The sequence below is a fragment of the Plecotus auritus genome, assembly GCF_963455305.1.
Source record: "Plecotus auritus genome assembly, chromosome: 4".
In the NCBI taxonomy this organism is placed as follows: Eukaryota; Metazoa; Chordata; class Mammalia; order Chiroptera; family Vespertilionidae; genus Plecotus; species Plecotus auritus.
The window spans coordinates 102,773,406-102,790,938 of NC_137775.1; the positions used below are offsets into that span (position 1 = coordinate 102,773,406).

General features: G+C 56.3%; 2 protein-coding genes across 5 annotated transcripts; both read left to right on the forward strand.

Moving 5' to 3' along the window:
• Positions 1 to 3,961: 3,961 nt before the first annotated feature.
• Positions 3,962 to 7,341, forward strand: NRM (nurim). 3 transcript variants are annotated; one of them, XM_080664950.1, is made up of 4 exons: positions 3,962 to 4,141; positions 4,624 to 4,820; positions 6,028 to 6,204; positions 6,535 to 7,341. In XM_080664950.1, exons 1-4 carry the CDS (start codon positions 4,009 to 4,011, stop codon positions 6,814 to 6,816), a joined length of 789 nt encoding a protein of 262 aa, XP_080521076.1. In that variant the 5' UTR covers positions 3,962 to 4,008; the 3' UTR covers positions 6,817 to 7,341. The 3 variants fall into 3 exon arrangements, with proteins under 3 accessions (XP_080521076.1, XP_080521077.1, XP_080521078.1); XM_080664951.1 differs by having other exon boundaries at positions 3,976 to 4,141; positions 6,159 to 6,204; positions 6,535 to 6,674; XM_080664952.1 differs by lacking the exons at positions 4,624 to 4,820; positions 6,028 to 6,204 and having other exon boundaries at positions 3,976 to 4,141; positions 6,535 to 6,861.
• Positions 7,342 to 7,952: 611 nt separating this feature from the next.
• PPP1R18 (protein phosphatase 1 regulatory subunit 18) lies at positions 7,953 to 15,873 on the forward strand. 2 transcript variants are annotated; one of them, XM_080664949.1, is made up of 4 exons: positions 7,953 to 8,060; positions 8,819 to 10,424; positions 13,678 to 13,888; positions 14,846 to 15,873. In XM_080664949.1, exons 2-4 carry the CDS (start codon positions 8,847 to 8,849, stop codon positions 14,863 to 14,865), a joined length of 1,809 nt encoding a protein of 602 aa, XP_080521075.1. In that variant the 5' UTR covers positions 7,953 to 8,060; positions 8,819 to 8,846; the 3' UTR covers positions 14,866 to 15,873. The 2 variants fall into 2 exon arrangements, with proteins under 2 accessions (XP_080521075.1, XP_080521074.1); XM_080664948.1 differs by having other exon boundaries at positions 8,009 to 8,135.
• Positions 15,874 to 17,533: the final 1,660 nt, after the last annotated feature.

The window sequence follows — 17,533 nt, forward strand, 5'->3', positions numbered from 1 at the left end:
ATGCGATATTGGTGTGCCCATGACTGAGAAGCAGCTGCGAGCTCACACCCTGTCTGTCCCAATGCCGATCCCAATCAAGGTCCAGATTGGGGAGGGGCACACAGGGGGAGGGTTCCATGGGAGAGGCTCAAGCTGCAGCAGCTGCGCTCGCCAGCCATGAGCCTAGCGTCTGGCGCCCATTGGTCAGCTGTGGGAGCACACTGACCACCAGGGGGCAGCTCCTGCTTTGAGCATCTGCCCCCTGATGGTCAGTGTGTGTCATAGCGACCAAACGGTCAAATGGTTGCTTAGGCTTTTATATATATAGACTAGAGGCCTGGTGCATGATATTCAAGCATGGGTAGGGTCCCTAGGCCTGGTGGGCAATCAGGGCCGATTGGGGCCTTCTGGCTGCTGGCTAGGGCCTTCCTTCATTCTGCACTTCCCCCTGGTGGTCAGTGCATGTCATAGCCAGTGATCAAACTCCCAGTCTCCTATTCAAACTCCCAAGGAGACAATTTGCATATTAGGCTTTTATATACATATACTAGTAGCCCGGTGCATGAAATTCATGCACGGGGGTGGTGGTGTCCCTCAGCCCAGCCTGCACCCTCCTGGGGATCAGGCCTAAACTGGCAGACGGACATCCCTCTCACAATCTGGGACCACTGGCTCCTAACTGCTCACCTGGCTGCCTGCCTGATTGCCCTTAACCACTCTGCCTGCCTACCTGCTTGCCCCCAACTGCACCCCCCCATTGGCCTGATCACCCCCAACTGCCCTCCCGTCCTGGCCTGATCGCCCCTAACCACCTCTGCCTCGGCCCCGCCACCATGGCTTTGTCTGGAAGGACGTCCAAAAGGTCTCCTGGAAGGTCTCCCAGTGTAATTAGTATATTACCCTTTTATTAGTATAGATGATATATATAGATAAGATTGTGATAAGTTTGCATGGCTACAGATGACAACTAGGATAATAGGGTGATCACATTGTAAGGTATATGAATGTTGAGTTACTTTTTGAACACCTGAAACTAATATAATGTTTTGTACCAATTACAATTATACTTAAATTATATATATATATATACAATTTTTAAATACTAAATACTAAAATTCATCTGAATGAATTTTGGACTCTTGGTTAACAATAAGGTATCAATATTAGTTCATAAATTGTAACAAATGTAGGATACTAATTAATATATTAATAAGAAAGTAGTAAAGGATGTAAGGGAATTCTGTACTATCTTCTCAATTTTTCTGTAAATTTAAAACTTTTCTATAAATAACGTTTACAATAACAAAACAAAACGGGATACGACATAGTCATTGGACTGTCTAAAACTAGAGAGATTGTTAATAACAGATACACAAAGAGGAGCTCTCGTATGCATGTTGGTAGCTGCTGTGAGTAGGTTCTTTTTGTTTTGTTTTTATCACAAATAGGACTTGTTATTTGTCACCCTTAAGTCTGAGTAAGCAGAGTCTTGGCCTGGGGCTCATGTCCATCTGCCTGTTCACCTTGAGCGCTGTCTCATCCCCAGTAGGCTTTCCAGAGCTGTGCCCTTCACTGTGAAGCTCTGCGAGTTTCCCCCATTCAAACTTGGGATTCTTCAGCATTTGACTTTTCTTTCTTTTTTTAAAAAAAATGTTTTTATTGATTTCCAAGAGAGAAAGGGAGAAAGAGAGAAACATTGATTGGCTGCTTTCTGCACGCCCCCTACTGGGGATCAAGCCCACAACCTGGGCATGTGCCCCGACCGGGAATCGAACCGTGACCTCCTGGTGCATGGGTTGATGCTCAACCACTGAGCAACACTGCTGGGTAGCATTTTACTTTTCTAACAAAGTAATCGTGGAGTGGATAAATAGATTGGCAAACCTTTTCCGTGTCTTTTCCAATGCTACCTGGAATCAGCTTATTGACATCTTTCAAGTCATTTGTCTGCACTCTTAGGTCATGATTTCCATCATCTTCTGGATTTGACAGACCTGTTTATGAGATAAGAGGTCTTCTGAATCTGATTGTTTTTAATTTTTTTAAAATTAAAACCAACACAGAACAGATGAAGCAAATAACCATCGGCAGTCTTGACATCAACATGAGCTTCAATCATGGTCAGCCACGTTTTTACCATGGAGCACATTTTGTCTGACAAGATCCATGCCATGACATGGGTAATATCCATGCCACGACACGGGTAAGATCCACGCCACAACATGGGTAAGATCCATGCCACTACACGGGTAAGATCCATGCCACTACACGGATAAGATCCATGCCATGGGAGTTAGACAGCTTGGGCCCTGAACACCCTCAGTAATTTGGGTTTCTACCTGCAGTTTCATCGTTCTGCAGGTCAGTGAAGCTCATGACCCCTGAGGCCCTCAGACGCGACTTTGGTTCCTGAGTCCTTGTGACTAGCGTTTTCCCAATCTTTCTTTCTTTTTTATATATTTTATTGATTTTTTTACAGAGAGGAAGGGAGAAGGATAGAGAGTTAGAAACATCAATGAGAGAGAAACATTGATCAGCTGGATGTGTCCGCAACCAAGGTACATGCCCTTGACCGGAATTAAACCTGGGACCCTTCAGTTCGCAGGCCAATGCTCTATCCACTGAGCCAAACCGGTCAGGGCTTTTCCAATCTTTCTTACATTGCACAGAGCTGGCACTTTCACGCACATCGATTTTTCTTAGAGAACAAATCATACACTTTCTTCTTGGCTCCTTTTTGCCACCTTTTGTGAGCACTTGTTCTTGCCCACCGCCACGGAGCTGCTCACAAAGCCAGAGGCTGTGAGTAGGTTCTTTTTTTTAAATCTTTTTAAAAATATATATTTTTAGCCCTAGCTGGTTTGGCTCAGTAGAGTGTCTGCCTGCGACCAAAGGATCCCAGGTTCAATTCTGGTCAAAGGCACGACATGGTTGCAGGCTCCTCCTCAGCCCGGGGCCCTGATCAGCGTTAGTGCAGGAGAAAATCAATTGATGTGTTTCTCTGTCTTTCCCTCTCTCTAAAAACTCAATGGAAAAATACCTTTTAGTGAGGAAAAAAATTATCTATCTATCTATCTATATCTATATCTATATCTATATATATATCTTTATTGATTTCAGAAAGGGAGAGGGAGAAACATCAGCTGCCTTCTGCACGCCCCCTACTGGGGATCAAGCCCGAAACCTGGGCATGAGCCCTTGACCAAAATCGAACCAGGGGGCCTTCAGCCTGCAGGCCAACGCTCTATCCACTGAGCCAAACCGGATTTTTAACTCTGATAAAGAAAATATTACGTTTACATTGTAGTCTGCATTATAAACAGGTCTGTAAGGGAATATATTAACACATAAGATCTTGGTGGTTTCTGATTACTAAGTGGAGTTCAATGAATGAGGTTGCAGAGTACAGTTATAGTTCATTAGAAGCTTGGATAAAGTTAACCTACTGCAACGTTTACAACTGTAATAAATAAAGCTTTCTACCACAAAATTTTCACGTTTTTATTCTCATGTTACAAATCACCAGCCTTTGGCCTTACTGAAACAAATCCTGTAGTGTTACAGAGAAGCTCTCTGCCCTTCTTGGCAAGTGGAGAAGCAACTGCACTTCTTCCTGTTGCGGAGTGAGCACTGCAGTGGTGGGAACGCGCGGCCTCTCTCTCCATCTAGCGAGCCTGGCGGGGCCACAGGGCGGGCCCGCTCCCTGGTGCTCGCTGGGGCTTCACAGCCCGGGCTCGGCTGGCTGCTTCCGCCAGGACCCCGCAAGAGGGGCCTGCTTTACACGGCAAAATAGCCACGTGGAACCCAACCTACGCGAGTGGCCGCAGGGCCGCCGCCCTTTCCTCTCTCCCGGGGATTCCAACTTCCCGCACGTGACGCGGTGACGCGGGACCTGGCGGCTCCGGGGCGTGGGCGAGAGAAGCCCGCCCGCCAGGGCAGTGTCGGCCGGGGCGGGGGCGGGGGCGGGGGCGGGGGCGGGGCCTGCGGCGCGGGAATCCCGAGTCCGCCCCTCCCCGCCGGTTCCTCGCCATGGCCCCTGCGCTGCTGCTGGTCCCGGCCGCCCTCGCGTCTTTCATCCTGGCCTTCGGCACCGGGGTGGAGTTCGTGCGCTTCACCTCCCTTCGGCCTCTTCTCAGAGGGATGCCGGAGCCCGAGGGTCCCGGTGAGCGGGGGTCGGGGACGGCCCTGCGCGGGGAGGTGGGGCGGGAGGCAGGAGCGGGGCGGGGCCTGGCGGCGGACGGCCGGGAAGCCCGGGGGCGGGGACTGGAACCCGCGAGCTCAATTAGGAAGTCGGGGGTCAGCGGTTTGGGCAGCGGACCGCGAGGCCCGAGGCGGCAGTGCGCGGAGTGAAGAAAGTGCCTTGTAGACGGGCCGGGGCGCAGTGTTAGGGGGACTTCTGGGGCAGCGAGAGGAGGGCCGGTGGTTCCTGGTGACTGCCCCCCAGGAACGCCTCCCGGCTCTGAAGGAGGCCAGGGAAAGGGAAGAAACAGCGAAGGGGAAGTGAGGCGGGCAAAGCCTAGAGATGAAGCATTAAGGCTCTTGAAAGCATGAAGAGACATGGCCTAAGACCCCCAGAGGAGATGAGAATCGGGGATGTTTCCCACCATCTTCCTGCTCTTTTCTCTCTTTCCCAACTGCCCCCAGAGGCACACCAGGGCTGGCTGGCCGCCTTTCAGGACCGCGGCGTCCTGGCTCCCCTGACGTGGGATCTGGGGCTCCTGCTGCTATTTGTGGGGCAGCACAGCCTCATGGCGACTGAGACAGTGAAGGTGTGGCTATCCCGGTACTTTGGGGTTCTTCAGAGGTCACTGTACGTGGCATGCACTGCGCTGGCGTTGCAGGTATGCGGCCCTGGAAGCTGAGTCCCTAAGGGAGAGTCTGGAAGGATGCCCTAGATTGGGGGGAGGAGGGGCGGCAAGGACCTTAGGCTTCCAAAAAAAGTGTGTGTTTAGAGAACTCAGGGTGTTCAGGACTCTAATCTCAGCTTCCGTTCCTCCACAGCACACACCTTACTTTATATCAAGAAGGGTGCACTGCCCTAGCCGATTTGGCTCAGTGGATAGAACGTCAGCCCCAGGACTGAAGGGTCCCGGGTTTGATTCCGGTCAAGGGCATATACCTCGATACAGAGTCCCGGAGGCAACCAATTGATGTGTCTCTCTTACATCAATGTTTCTCTCTGTCTCCCGCTCCCTTCCACTCTCTCTAAAAATAATCTAAAAATATGCTTGGTTGAGGATTAACAAGAAGGTGCACCTTGTCGTTCCCCAAGTACACTGCTCCTCTGCACATTGTCAGGCCTGCCTGAGGTGCTCTCCTCAGCTCTGTCAGCCCTGCCCCGTCTTCACAACCAGGAGCAGGCTCCTGAGTTAGTATGATTTTCATTTATTTACTAGAGGCCCAATGCACGAAATTGGTTCAAGGGCTGTGCCCCCCCCTCCCCGCCCCCCACGGCTGGGGGCCCCTGCCGCAGCCCCCACCCGCTGTAGCTTCGTCCAAAAGGATGTCCGGTCTAATTAGCATATTACACTTTTATTATTATAGCGTTTTTTTAAATCCTCACCTGAGTATATTTTTCCATTGATTTTCAGATGAGTGGAAGAGAGAGGGAAAGAGAGAAATATTGATGTGAGAGAAACACATCAATTGGTTGCCTCCTGCACTTGTCCCGACCAGGGCCCGTACCAGGGGAGGAGCCTGTAACTGAGGTACCTGCCCTTGACGGGAACTGAACCCGGGACCCTTTGGTCTGCAGGCCAAGGCTCTATCCATTGAGCCAGACCGGCTAGGGCCAGGCTTCCTAGTTAGTACTCGCTTGTCTTCTCAGTGGGTGCTGGGCATAGGCTGCTCTGTGCACCTCCCTGGTCACCCTCACCATCCTGTAAGTCCTCTGGGAAGATACGGGTCATTCTTATATCCTTGGAACCCCACCCAGCACCTCCACGAGCTGAGTGTTGGTGATGCTCATGGTAAAGATGGGGAGAGCTACAGGCCAGTCTGGGGAGGGGCAGCCTGTCTAGGTCTCCCAGTCCCTCATCCTCCCCCCAGCTGGTGATGCGATGCTGGGAGCCCGTCCCCAGAGGCCCTGTGTTGTGGGCAGCTCAGGCTGAGCCCTGGGCTACCTGGGTGCCCTTGCTGTGCTTTGTGCTGCACGTGGTTTCCTGGCTCCTCATCTTCAGCATCCTCCTCGTCTTTGACTACGCGGAGCTCATGGGCCTCAAGCAGGTGAGGCTCCCGTTCCCTACCTTCCATCCTTTCCATCCTCTTGTCTTGCCAAGGACTTCCCGCTCCTCCTCCCATGCGCGGCTACCTTCCTCTTGCTTTTGGCTCCCTTACCTGCCTCACATGTATCATAGTCTCCCTTCTGCTCCCGCCTCAGAGGCCAGAAACCTCCTGGGCCTGTGGAAGGTTCCTGGCAGGGAGATAAGGGTCAGGGGCCCAAGATCTAGAAGGGGGAGGTTCCTGGGCCTGAGTCATCGAGGTGGGGTACCTGGCAGGGAGGAGAGGTGACAGCTGTGAAAGGCCCTGGCTGCGCTGACTGCTCCCCTCTCCTAGGTGTACTACCACGTGCGAGGGCTGGGCGAGCCCCTCGCCCTGAAGTCTCCCCGTGCTCTGAGGCTCTTCTCCCACCTGCGCCACCCAGTGTGTGTGGAGCTGCTGACGGTGCTGTGGGTGGTGCCCACCCTGGGCACCGACCGGCTCCTCCTCGCCCTCCTCCTCACCCTGTACCTGGGCCTGGCTCACGGACTTGACCAGCAAGATCTCTGCTACCTCCGGGCACAGCTGCAAAGAAAACTGCACCTGCTCTCCCGGCCCCAGGAGGATGGGGCCGAGTGAGGAGGAGCCTGGTGTCAAGCCCTGTACTCCTCTCCCCTTGGAATTCAAACCCCTGGACACCCAGGCCCTGGCTTATTCAGACCAGCGGCCCAAATCCATGGGCTGAGGGGCCGTCCCATCCACTCCACTCCCAGTCCATCTCATGCCCTAAATCCCGAGTGTCAGCACTCCGAGACCCACTCCTCGCCAGCCAGGAAGGGGTTGAGGGGAGACTTGCAGGTCTCACAGCTGAGGGCCTGACCACCCCCACTTCCCAGCCTCCTCAGAGGGAAAAGGGTCCCACCTGGCTACTCCCGGGCACTCGCCCTGCATCTCAGGGTCCCCTTCTTCTCGCTCGCGCCCCAGGAGCTGGTGCAAGCCGCCCTTCCCTCCCACCCCCCCCGCACGGCCCTGCAACTCGAGCCCCCCTGGTTCTGTCCTGCAACTGAGCTGAGCGGACTCTGCCCTTCATTCGGGTGACTAGGGCTCCCTGCTCTTCCGAGGAACACGCGCGGTGGGAAAATAAATCGCAGCCCGTTTCTCTGCACTTGGCGCGCAGTTCGTCGAAGCCGCGGGGCAGTTTGGGAAGGACCTGCGGAGCCGCGCCCCAAGCTCAAGCCCGGCACCTCGCGCCCCCGGCGACCGCTGGGTGGCGGCTGCGCCCTCGGACCCACCCCGCCTTCCGGAGCGACCCAGCCCCTCCTTCCACATCCCCGGACCTGGGCCATGAGGGACGGAGCTGAGGGGGCGAGCTCTCAAAGCTGCTGCTTCCCAGTCTCTCCTGCCGCCCCCCCCACGACCCCTGCCGGGCGCTCGGGACCACGCAGGACAAAGGCTGCCCGAGGCCGAGGCGTGGGGAGGGGCGGCCGGAGGCGGGGAGGGCGGGCCGGGCTCCGAGCAGCTGCCGCTTCCTCCCACGTCCCTCGAGGGGCCTGAGTCACGGGCGCCGCCCCGGTCGGCGGGCTGGGGGTGGGCGCCTGGTTCCCGGGACTGCGGGTCCGGAGCCGGGTGGGTGGAGGCCCGGGACGGAGGGCCAGGGTCGGCGGCGGACAGAGGAGACACGCTCCCCGCGGGGTTGGCGGGAGCAGGTCCCGCCCCTCCTGGAGCCCCGCCCCGCGCCCCCATCCCTCTCCCCATTGTCCTCTGACTGAGTGGTCGCCGGCCCCCGTCTCGGTCTGCGTCCCTCCCCGCCTCCGGCCTCCGGATCTTTGCAATCCCTCGCCTCCGGACGCCGGGCCCCGCGGACCCTCCCGGGCGCGCAGCGTGTGAGTGCACCGAGGGCTGGGGAGCCTCCGGCCCGGACGGGCTGCTCCTCTCGCGACGGGACGTCCGTCTGCCGGGTGCGATGCCAGGTTCCGGGGAGCAGAGGAGGAGCCGGGCTCCGCGCTCCTGGGTCCCGGGCACCTCCGGGGGGAGGCGGGACGCTCCAGGAGGGTGGACGCCGGGGGTCTGGGCACGCGCTGGCGGCCGACGCCGGGTCTGGAAGTCCCCGAGGGAGGGAAGTTCCCCTGGCCCTCTCTGGGGCTGAGGTGGGGCGGGAGGCGGGCCCGAGCACAGCTGGAAGGGGAGCCTGGACCTCGGGTCCGCGGCGACGCGCCCGGCTGTACCCGCTGATCGCCCTTTCCCCTCGGGCCCCCCTTGCCCCTGGACCTCTCCACGCTCCGCCCCTCACCTCCCTGACACCCGCTCGGATCCTCTAGCACCCTCCCTCGTCAGTGGGACTCCCTGACCTGCGTCCCCACTCCCACGCCTCCCTCATCCGCAGCCTCTTTCCTCTCCCAGCTCGCACCAACTTCTCTCTTCTCACGGCCCGTCGCTGGCACCCTGAACCCTGAACTGCCAAATCTGAATCTCCATCTTCCTCTGCCGCGTCCCTCCCCATCTGCTTGCCTTTTCTTCACTTTCTGGTTTCCCTCTCCTGCCTCATTGCCTGTCCTCCCCCGCCCTCCGCCCGCCCCCCCCCTCCCTGTCCAGGCTCATCCCCGGGCCTCAGCAGCACCTCCTCCCTGCTCTCTGCCTCCAGTGCTCCTCACCTGCACCCTCGAGGAACCATGGCCACCATCCCGGACTGGAAGCTACAGCTGCTGGCCCGGCGCCGGCAGGAGGAGGCAGCCATGCGGGGCCGGGAAAAGGCGGAGCGGGAGCGCCTGTCCCAGATGCCAGCTTGGAAGCGGGGGCTTCTGGAACGCCGCCGGGCCAAGCTTGGTCTGTGTCCTGGGGAGCCCAGCCCTGCATCTGGGCCTCCAGAGGCTGGGCCTCCAGACCCAGACAAGTCTGCGGTCCTGCTGGAGGCCATCGGCCCAGTGCACCAGAACCGATTCATCCGGCAGGAGCGCCAGCAGCAGCAGCAGCAGCAGCAGCGGCGGAGTGACGAGCTACTTGCAGAAAGGAGGCTTGGGTCTTCGGAGGCCCGGGAATGGAGGCCCAGCCCTGGTGAGATGCAGGATCCAAGCCCCAAAGAAAGAGAGTCAAGGGAAGAGCGGCTCAGTCCCCGTGAAGCCGGAGACAGGAGGCTGGGGATAGGGGGAGCCCGAGAGTCAAGCCCCAGGCCTTTGGAGGCCCAGGACTGGCCGCGCCCGGGAGAGGCTGGAGACAGGGCCTCGGGGCTGACAGAGGCGCGGCGGTGGAGGCTGAGCCCGGGAGAAGCGGACCATGGTCTGATGCCCGCAGAGCCTCGAGAACAAAGCCCCAGGAGGAAGGAGGCGGCCGGCTGTAGGCTGAGCCCAGTGGAGTCTGACGGCCAGCAGTTGGGCCCAACGGAGGCCCCTAAATGGAGGCCTGGCTGCGCAGAGTCTCAGGAACAGAGTTCGAAGCCACTGGAAGCATCAGAATGGAGTCTGAGATCAGGAGAAGGGAAAGGCAGCTCCGAGGAATGTGGGAGAAGAGAAGACGGGCGGGCTCCAAGGGCGGCCCCAGAGGAGCTCATAGGGCTGCCCGAGACCCTGACGCGCGAGGCTGCAGGCGGCAGCTCTGATGGCGGGCAGACCACAGAGCGGAGCCCCAGCCCCACCGAGGGTGGGGAGGGGGACCCCAGGCTGACCGAAGGGTGGAAATGGACCCTGCACTCTGGGAAGGCTCGAGAATGGACAGCCAGGGACACAGAGACTCCGACTCGGAAGCCAGCCCCTCCAGAGTCCGCCGGGGAGCACCTGGGGCCTCTCAGGGTGGAGGCTGCGGAGGAGGAGGCGGGGGCTCAGGGCCAGCCGCTGAGCGCCCTGCGGAGCCGCTTCTCTGGGCCCTGCCCCCTCCCGCCCGAGGACGCAGGACCTGGAGGCTCTAGGCAGCAGGAAGAGGAAGCCGAGGAGCCTCGGCCCCCACCCGCGCCTCTGTCTCCCCCACCACCGGCCCCCCAGTCCCCTGGGGATCCCCTCATGAGCCGGCTGTTCTATGGGGTGAAGGCAGGGCCAGGGCTGGGAGCCCCCCGCCGCAGTGGACACACCTTCACCGTCAACCCCAGGCGGTCTGCGCCCCACGCAGCCCCTGCCGCTCCAGCCCCCGCTGATGCTGCAGCCCCTGGGGCTGGGAAGAAGCGGTACCCGACCGCTGAGGAGATCTCGGTCCTGGGGGGCTACCTCCGCCTCAGCCGCAGCTGCCTTGTCAAGGGATCCCCTGAAAGGCACCACAAACAGGTAGGGAGCAGCCAAGCCAGACTTCATAGCAGCCCACTCGCCCGTTCCCTCTGGGCTCTGAGCTTTCTATCTTGGGCCCCTGCCTCCTGGGCCTTCTCTGTGGTCAGAGCCTCCCCGCCCTCCTCCACAAACACCCCTATATTCTCGCAGCCCCTTGTCCACGACCAAGCCTCGATTGTCTGCCCACAACCATGCTGTCCCTGGGGTGTCACAAGGTGTGCCCCGACTGCTCACTCTCTGCTCCCTCGGGCTCTAAGGCCCCCATTTCTTTCCTTCCTTTCCTCTGAGTCTGTGAGCCAACCCAGCCCATCTGGTGGGAGACAGGCCAACAACCTTGACTCTATGACAAGCAGGGTCACCAGGATGACAAGCCCTTACAGGGGAGAATGTGGGGCAGGAAACCTGGGGGTGGGGGCTGGCTTTGGGGTTCTAGGGAGAAACTGAAGGAAGAAGTGAGGGGAGGGAGGCCTCAGAATCCCAAGGAAGAGAGGACGGCTGAGGGCGATGTCCTAGGCTGGAGGGGGGGTGGGCGGGACTGGAACAGGCCTGGCCACAGAGCAAGTCTGCCCCCTGGGAGAGACTCACACTGAGGCCATTTAGAGTGGGTGACCTCAGGTTGCACCCCAGCTGGGCCACTGCCTTAGACAGTGCCGCCTCTCCCTCCCTCTCTCCTCTTCCAAAGACCTCTCCCAGCCCTCCCGCCTTGCCTTCCCTTCTCAGGACTGGCTCACACTGGGGTTCCCCTCTCCCTCCCCTTGGGGTAGAAAAAGAAAGAAGTGAACTTGGAGGCACTTCTGAGAGCAGGGAGTCCCATGGGAGTTGAGGACAGGGGTGGGGCCCAGGCCAACGGAGGGTCAGAGGTTAGATTGGAATCAGGGTGTGCAGGAAAGTGGGAGAAGCCAGGCAGAGGGCTCCCCTGGCCTGGCCCTGGTCCCACCCCTTCCACAGCCCCTTCCAGCTCATACATGTTCCCCGAGACGGAAGCCCTTCCTGGTCTCTAGTCCTCATCCCACATGGGCCACCCTCAGGGACCACAGGCTAAGTTCAGCTTGGGGGTCATTTGTCCCCCGTTCATCATCTCAAGGAGCTTAAGCGCCCATCCCACAGGGCGCCCACCCCAAGCCCGCGGCATGCAGTGAGGTGGGTCAGGAAGGCCAGGGCGAAGTGTTCAGAAAAGTCACTTCCTACGGAGTTAGCTGGCTTTGCTTTGGGGTGGAAAGAGCAGAGGGACAACCATGAAGTTTGGAACCCAAAGTCCAGGACCATCCGGGTGCAGGGCAGGACCTGTGCTGGTGACCATACCTGGGTCAGGGATCTGGGGAGCCGGAAGCAGATCACCCAAACAGGAAGCCTGGGGTGGGGGCCGGAAGGCGGTGGGGCTGAGTAGGGACGCTGGGCCCTGCCTGCCAGCACCACTCAGGATGTGGTGAGAGGAGGAAGCAGAGCTGTGTGGGGGTGGGGCGGAGCAGTGCTCTGGGAGCACATGCCTCACCCTAGCCCTTTCAGGCTCCTGAGGGGCTAGCATGCCCTGTCCCAGCTCTGTCCCCTAGTTCAGGAGCACCCCCACTGCCCGAGCCTGCCCTCCCTAAATAACATCTGCAGGCTAATTCCATCAGCCTTATTCTTGCCCCTGGGGCCCAGAGCCCCTCCCTCTCCAGCCCCCTGGGGACCTTATATAGCTGATGAGCCAGTGAGTCACCCCCCGCACCCCCTCCCATGCAAGCTGTACATTCCTGGGAAGCCCAGTCAGAAGTTGGGGTTGGGGGAGGGAAGCAGAATGTGGGGAGAGTCAAACATGGACTGAAAGCAAATGAAATGAGTCCTTTTCAGCTTGTCTAATAAACTACAGAGCTTGTTATCCCAAAAGGGGAAATGAAAAAAGAGAAATGAGTTCCCAGAAGTGTGGGTAAATCTATCAGCAACAGAAGCAGAGATGCCCCTTTAAGAAGTCTGGATGTAAGGGGTCTGGTTGCTGTCACCAATTCTATCAGCCATTTCACAGACGGGTCAACTGTGCAAAGGCTGGGCTCCCCCAACCTTGGTCCTCTGCTGGGACCTCATCTGGGGTCTGAATGAACCCCTCAAAGCTTTACCCAGTAAAGCATCTCCCATTCTCCTGTTGACAGAAGACACAAGGAGAGTAAAAGGCAGGGTGAGTGGAAGCTAGAGGGCCAGAAGGAGTGGGACTGGGTGTGACTTTATAATGTGGTGGTTGGGAGAGGGGGCACTGGGTATGTTTGGGAGAGGAGTGTTCCAGGCAGAGGGGGGACAGCCATTGCAAAGCCGGGAAGTGCCTGTGTGGCTGGAGGGAGGATGCCCAAGAGGTGAGGGCGTGGCCGTGGGCAGCATCCTCTAGAGTCTAGACTTTGGTCAGGCTCTGGCTTTTGTCCCCAGTGAGATGGGGAGCCAGTACAAGAGTGACGGTCCCTGAGTTTCAGGCTCCAGTGGGGACCCATGTTAGCAACTTCCTGTCCAGCCACCTTCCAGGCTTCTCTGCTCACATCCAGTCTGCTGAGACCCGGGGATGCTGGGAACCAACCCCAAGTGTCTCAAAACAGATGCTGGGAAGGCCTGATAGATCTGGACCTTTCAAAGTAGTTCGAAGGGATCCTCCTGTTTTTTTTGCTCCGAGTTGCCCCTCTCCCCTGAGCTTCTGAGGGAGGCCAGGGGCTGGGGCGGGAGAGTGCAGCGAGAACAGCTGGGCTGTTTATGGAGTCTGTCCCTCCCATCTCCTGGCTGGTGTTCTGCCTGTCTCTGCCTGTCCCTTCTGGTGCTCTCCACCCCACCCTACGTTTGCCTGGGCTTTCCTCTCGCGGGTCACCTTCCCCAGCTGTACCTTTGGGAACTCGGTCTTGTCTTTTCTCCTGTGCTGAGGGAAGAGTCTGTCCCTGGGTCCCTTCTGTGGGTCTGCCTTGTTTTTTTCCTGGGACCCCCTCCCAGCCAGCTCAAATCTCACCTCCTCGGGAGTTTTCCCATGCCCATCATAGGACTTATTTCCACGTTTTTAATTTGTACTTACCCTCTGCCTTCCACCCGCTACAGTGTTGGGAACCCTGGTCCTGCGTTACTCACCTCTGCCCCTGCCAAACTCAGGCCCAAGTCTCATGTTTTTGAAACTGATCGAAGGAAAACTGGGTCCCAGATGCGTGGGGAGGGCAAAGGCAGCGGGTGCCCGTATCAAGCCCCACGCCCACCTTGCACGTGGCTGACCTGCCTCCTTCGTCCCCGCCCCCCCGCCCCCCTCTCCCCTCAGCTCAAGATCTCCTTCAGCGAGACAGCCCTAGAGACTACGTACCAGTACCCCTCCGAGAGCTCGGTGCTGCGGGAGTTGGGCCCGGAGCCCGAGGCCCCCAGCGCTCCCAGCGCCCCCGCGACCCAGCCCGACGAGGAGGAGGAGGAAGAGGAGGAGGAGGAGCTGCAGGCAGAGCACCCGGGCAGGCTGCGCTCCAAGACGCTGCTAGTGGGTGAGTGCAGGCGCCGCTGGCGCGAGGTCGCCGCCTGGCGTCCAGAGCGGGCACTGCCGTCCTGGAGGAAGAGGTGGGCGCTTAAAGGGCTCGCCAGGTGGGGAAACGGTCCTGGAAAGCAAGTGCACATTGGTCTCCAGAGTTTAGAACCAGGGCTTTCCCGAGCTCTCTAGTGTGGGTTGAAGCACGGGGTGGGGCAGTCAGGCCTGAGTTTGAATTTTATCTTCTCTTATGGTTGTGGCCTCAGGGAAATAACCTGACCATTGGCCTCAATTTATTATGATTATTTTTAAATTTTTAAAAAATGTTTTTTTTATTTCAGAGAGGAAGGGAAAGGGAGAGAGAGATAGAAACATCAATGACAGTCATTGATCGGCTGCCTCCTGCACGCCCGCTACTGGGGATGAACCCGCAACCCAGGCATGTGCCCTTGACCAGAATCGAACCCAGGACCCTTCAGTCCGCAGGGCGACACTTTATCCACTGAGCCAAACCAGCTAGGGCAATTTTTTAGTATTTCTTTTATTTTACAGAGAGTCGAAGGGAAAGAGAATGAAAGAGTGATGTGAGAGAGACACATTGATTGGTTGCTTCCTACATGTACCCTGACTGCAACCAGGGATTGAGCCTGCAACACAGGTACATATCCTTGACCGGAATCGAACCCAAGAACCTTCAATTTGCAGGCCGACGCTCTAAAACCACTGAGCACACTGGCCAGGGCTCAATTTATTATTAAAATGGTGTTAAAAATGACTATCTCCTGGAGTTACTGAGAGGGTTAAATAATTTTTATGAAGTTATTTATGAAGTTTCCTGGTAGTAACAAGCACTCAAGATGTGGACAATATTAGACAACTTCCTCATGCCGCCTGGCCCTCAGGGTGGGGAGGGGTGGGGGAGGCCTGAGGCAGAGGCTTGCACTCATTCCCCCTGTTACTGCCTCCTCTCCCACAGATGAGTCCTGCCGGAGGTGACCCTCTTCCAACACAGGGACATACCTTCTTCCTTCCCAGAACTGAAGATCCTGGATCCCAGAAGATTCAGAACAGATGCCCCTGAAAATGAGCCTGGCAGGGAAGGGCAGCCAACATCTTCCAGCCAGCTTTCCTCACCCTGTTTCTGAGGACAGAGCCCAAATGCCACTCACCCAAAGTCCCCAGAGTGAGTGTCAGGTGTGCGCATGCTCTAGGTGACCCCAGTCCCAAGGTGGAGGTGGAGCTCAGGATGGGGTGGGAAGGAGAGCCCTTCATCTCCGTGGGCACAGTACACCTCCCTACAGCCTTCCTTGGGAGGCTGGCCCTGTCCTTATCGGCACCTCTTTCTCCTGTTCCTTAGGCACTGCCCTTCATTTACAGCTCCTGCTTCCTCTCTCTTTTTAAATTTTTTTTATTGATTTCAGAGAGGGAGAGGGAGAGAGATAGAAACATCAATGATGAGAGAGAACCATCAATCGGTTGCCTCCTGCATGCCCCAACTGAAGATCAAGCCTGCAACCAGGGCATGTGCCCTGACTGGGAATCGAACCATGATCTCCTGGTTCATAGGCTGATGCTCAACCACTGAGCCACACTAGCTGGGCTCTTGCCTCCTCTCTTGACCATAACCTGGTTTACAAACTCCCCCATCTCCCCCTCCCGCAAGGTTGCAGGTTTACAAGCCACGCCTATTTTCCATGTCCATGTGGACCCTCTTCCCTGTCCCCAAAGTCACCTCATTAGAAATGACCTGAGGTGTGGCTTCCTCCACTTTTGCTCAGTATTACTCGGCCTCAGTTTTCCCCAAGAGGGAAGGCTGGGAATTTTAGCTCTGTACCCCCATCTGGTTATTTAATTCTGTTCCTCCTCATGGTTCACAAATGAGTTAATTGCAAGGGTTTGGTGTGACTAATGAAGCACCTCAATTTTCCCCCACTTCTCCTTGCCTGTTTGTTTTTAAAAAGACAAAAACAATTTTTCATAATAAAGTGGAGTTCTTTCCAACTCTCCTGTTGCTTCTTCTTTAGAAAAAAAAGTGTATGTGGAGGTTGCTCTGGTTCTTCTTCCAAGCCTCTGCCATCTTCCCATTGGCCAAGGAGAGGAAGTGACCGTGCTTTGGGCAGGGATGGGAGGGGATAAGCACTGCTGTAGGGAGGCTTTGGGAGAGCCCCAGGGGCTTCTCAAAGGGCTGGTTTGAGGAAGGTCAGTTGAAGTATCTGCCAGACATGGCCAGTGCAATGAGGGCAGACTACACTGGTTAGGTTCAACCCCACGCCTGGCACCTCGTAGACAAAAAAGTTATTTCTAGAATGAAGGATTCAGTAAACAAATCAGCAGATGAGAAGAGTTAAGGAACTGGAAGCAGAGGATGCTCTGAATTGGAGGGTCCAGTATTCAGAGACCAACGACAACACAAGCAGCAGGCAGTGTGCCACTGGCGAACCCAGAGGCCTTTACTCCAAGACTCAGGGCCACAACAACAAACCTGAAAACCACAGTGTATCAACAGAAGCGCAGTGTCCTGAAAAGGGTCTCCTCTGATGGACAACAGGTGTTCTAAAGGTTTAAGATCCATGCCGGCCTGGCCAGTGGCTCAGTTAGTTGGAGCATCATCCCGTGCACCTAAAGGTTGTGGGTTAAATCTCTGGTCAGGGTATGTATGGGAGGCAATTGATATATGTTTCTCACATTGGTGTTTCTCTTTCTCCCCCTTCTTTCCTCTCTAAAATCAACAAAAATATGTCCACAGGTGAGGATTAAAAAAAAAATCCATTGCTATTTCATGGCTTTGTTGCCCAAGTATATACTGGGAGATTTTCCCATTTCAAAGAATTCTTCTACAAATGTGGAAGATTATACTTTACTTACAGGGTCAGTGTTTTAGTTTTCCAGGTTAGGAAGACATGCTTGGATAGGTATGGTCCTGTCTATAGAGGATGCTTCTCTCAACCCCGTCAGAGGGACCCTACTAAAAACAGGATTTATTAGACAAATTGATCTAAACATATGCCACCAGCCTTTAATTTACTAGCAGGGGGACAAGCAAAGTGTCAAAAGAACTAGCCAGTTCAGAGAGGCTGTGGGTATGGAGGATAACAGAATCCTTAAGTTAGTAGCTCATTAGGTAAAGATCCTAATCTGTTTTAACCCAAGAAAGTAGAGGCAGGAGGCCGAGAGATGCCAGGGGTGCCCACAGTTCATCTCAGAAACCAAAAACAATGCATCCAAGAAGTCAATGATATGGAATTACCAGTGGCTGTTAATTGGAATAACAATGTTTCATTTCTCAACAGTAGTGTCTGATAAGTCCAATTAATCATAAAAGTATGAAGCAGGGTCAAAAAGAGGTCAGACAGCAGAGTCAACTAACAAGGTCTGCTCACTTGTAAATACGCAGCTGCCAGTGCACTTCTCAAGCTGTTAGCAAACATGCAGAGCACAGCTCGGGCATGCCTTATTTGGAGATCCTTTATTTTTACTGATTTCAGAGAGGAAGGGAGAGGGAGAGAGAGAGAGGGAGAAAAATCGATGATGAGAGAGAATCATTGGTTGGCTGCCTCCTGCAGGCCCCCTACTGGAGGTCAAGCCCACAATGGGAATCGAATCCTGACCTCCTGGTTCATAGGCTGACACTCAACCACCGAGCCACAGCCGCCAGACTAGTTCG

Coding starts and splice junctions, on each gene's coding strand:
- NRM (XM_080664950.1), top strand. CDS start 4,009: ATGGCCCCTGCGCTGCTGCTGGTCCCGGCCGCCCTCGCGTCTTTCATC. Junction 4,142..4,623: donor GCCGGAGCCCGAGGGTCCCG/GTGAGCGGGGGT, acceptor AACTGCCCCCAG/AGGCACACCAGGGCTGGCTG. Junction 6,205..6,534: donor AGCTCATGGGCCTCAAGCAG/GTGAGGCTCCCG, acceptor CCCCTCTCCTAG/GTGTACTACCACGTGCGAGG.
- PPP1R18 (XM_080664949.1), top strand. CDS start 8,847: ATGGCCACCATCCCGGACTGGAAGCTACAGCTGCTGGCCCGGCGCCGG. Junction 10,425..13,677: donor CTGAAAGGCACCACAAACAG/GTAGGGAGCAGC, acceptor CTCTCCCCTCAG/CTCAAGATCTCCTTCAGCGA. Junction 13,889..14,845: donor CTCCAAGACGCTGCTAGTGG/GTGAGTGCAGGC, acceptor CCTCTCCCACAG/ATGAGTCCTGCCGGAGGTGA.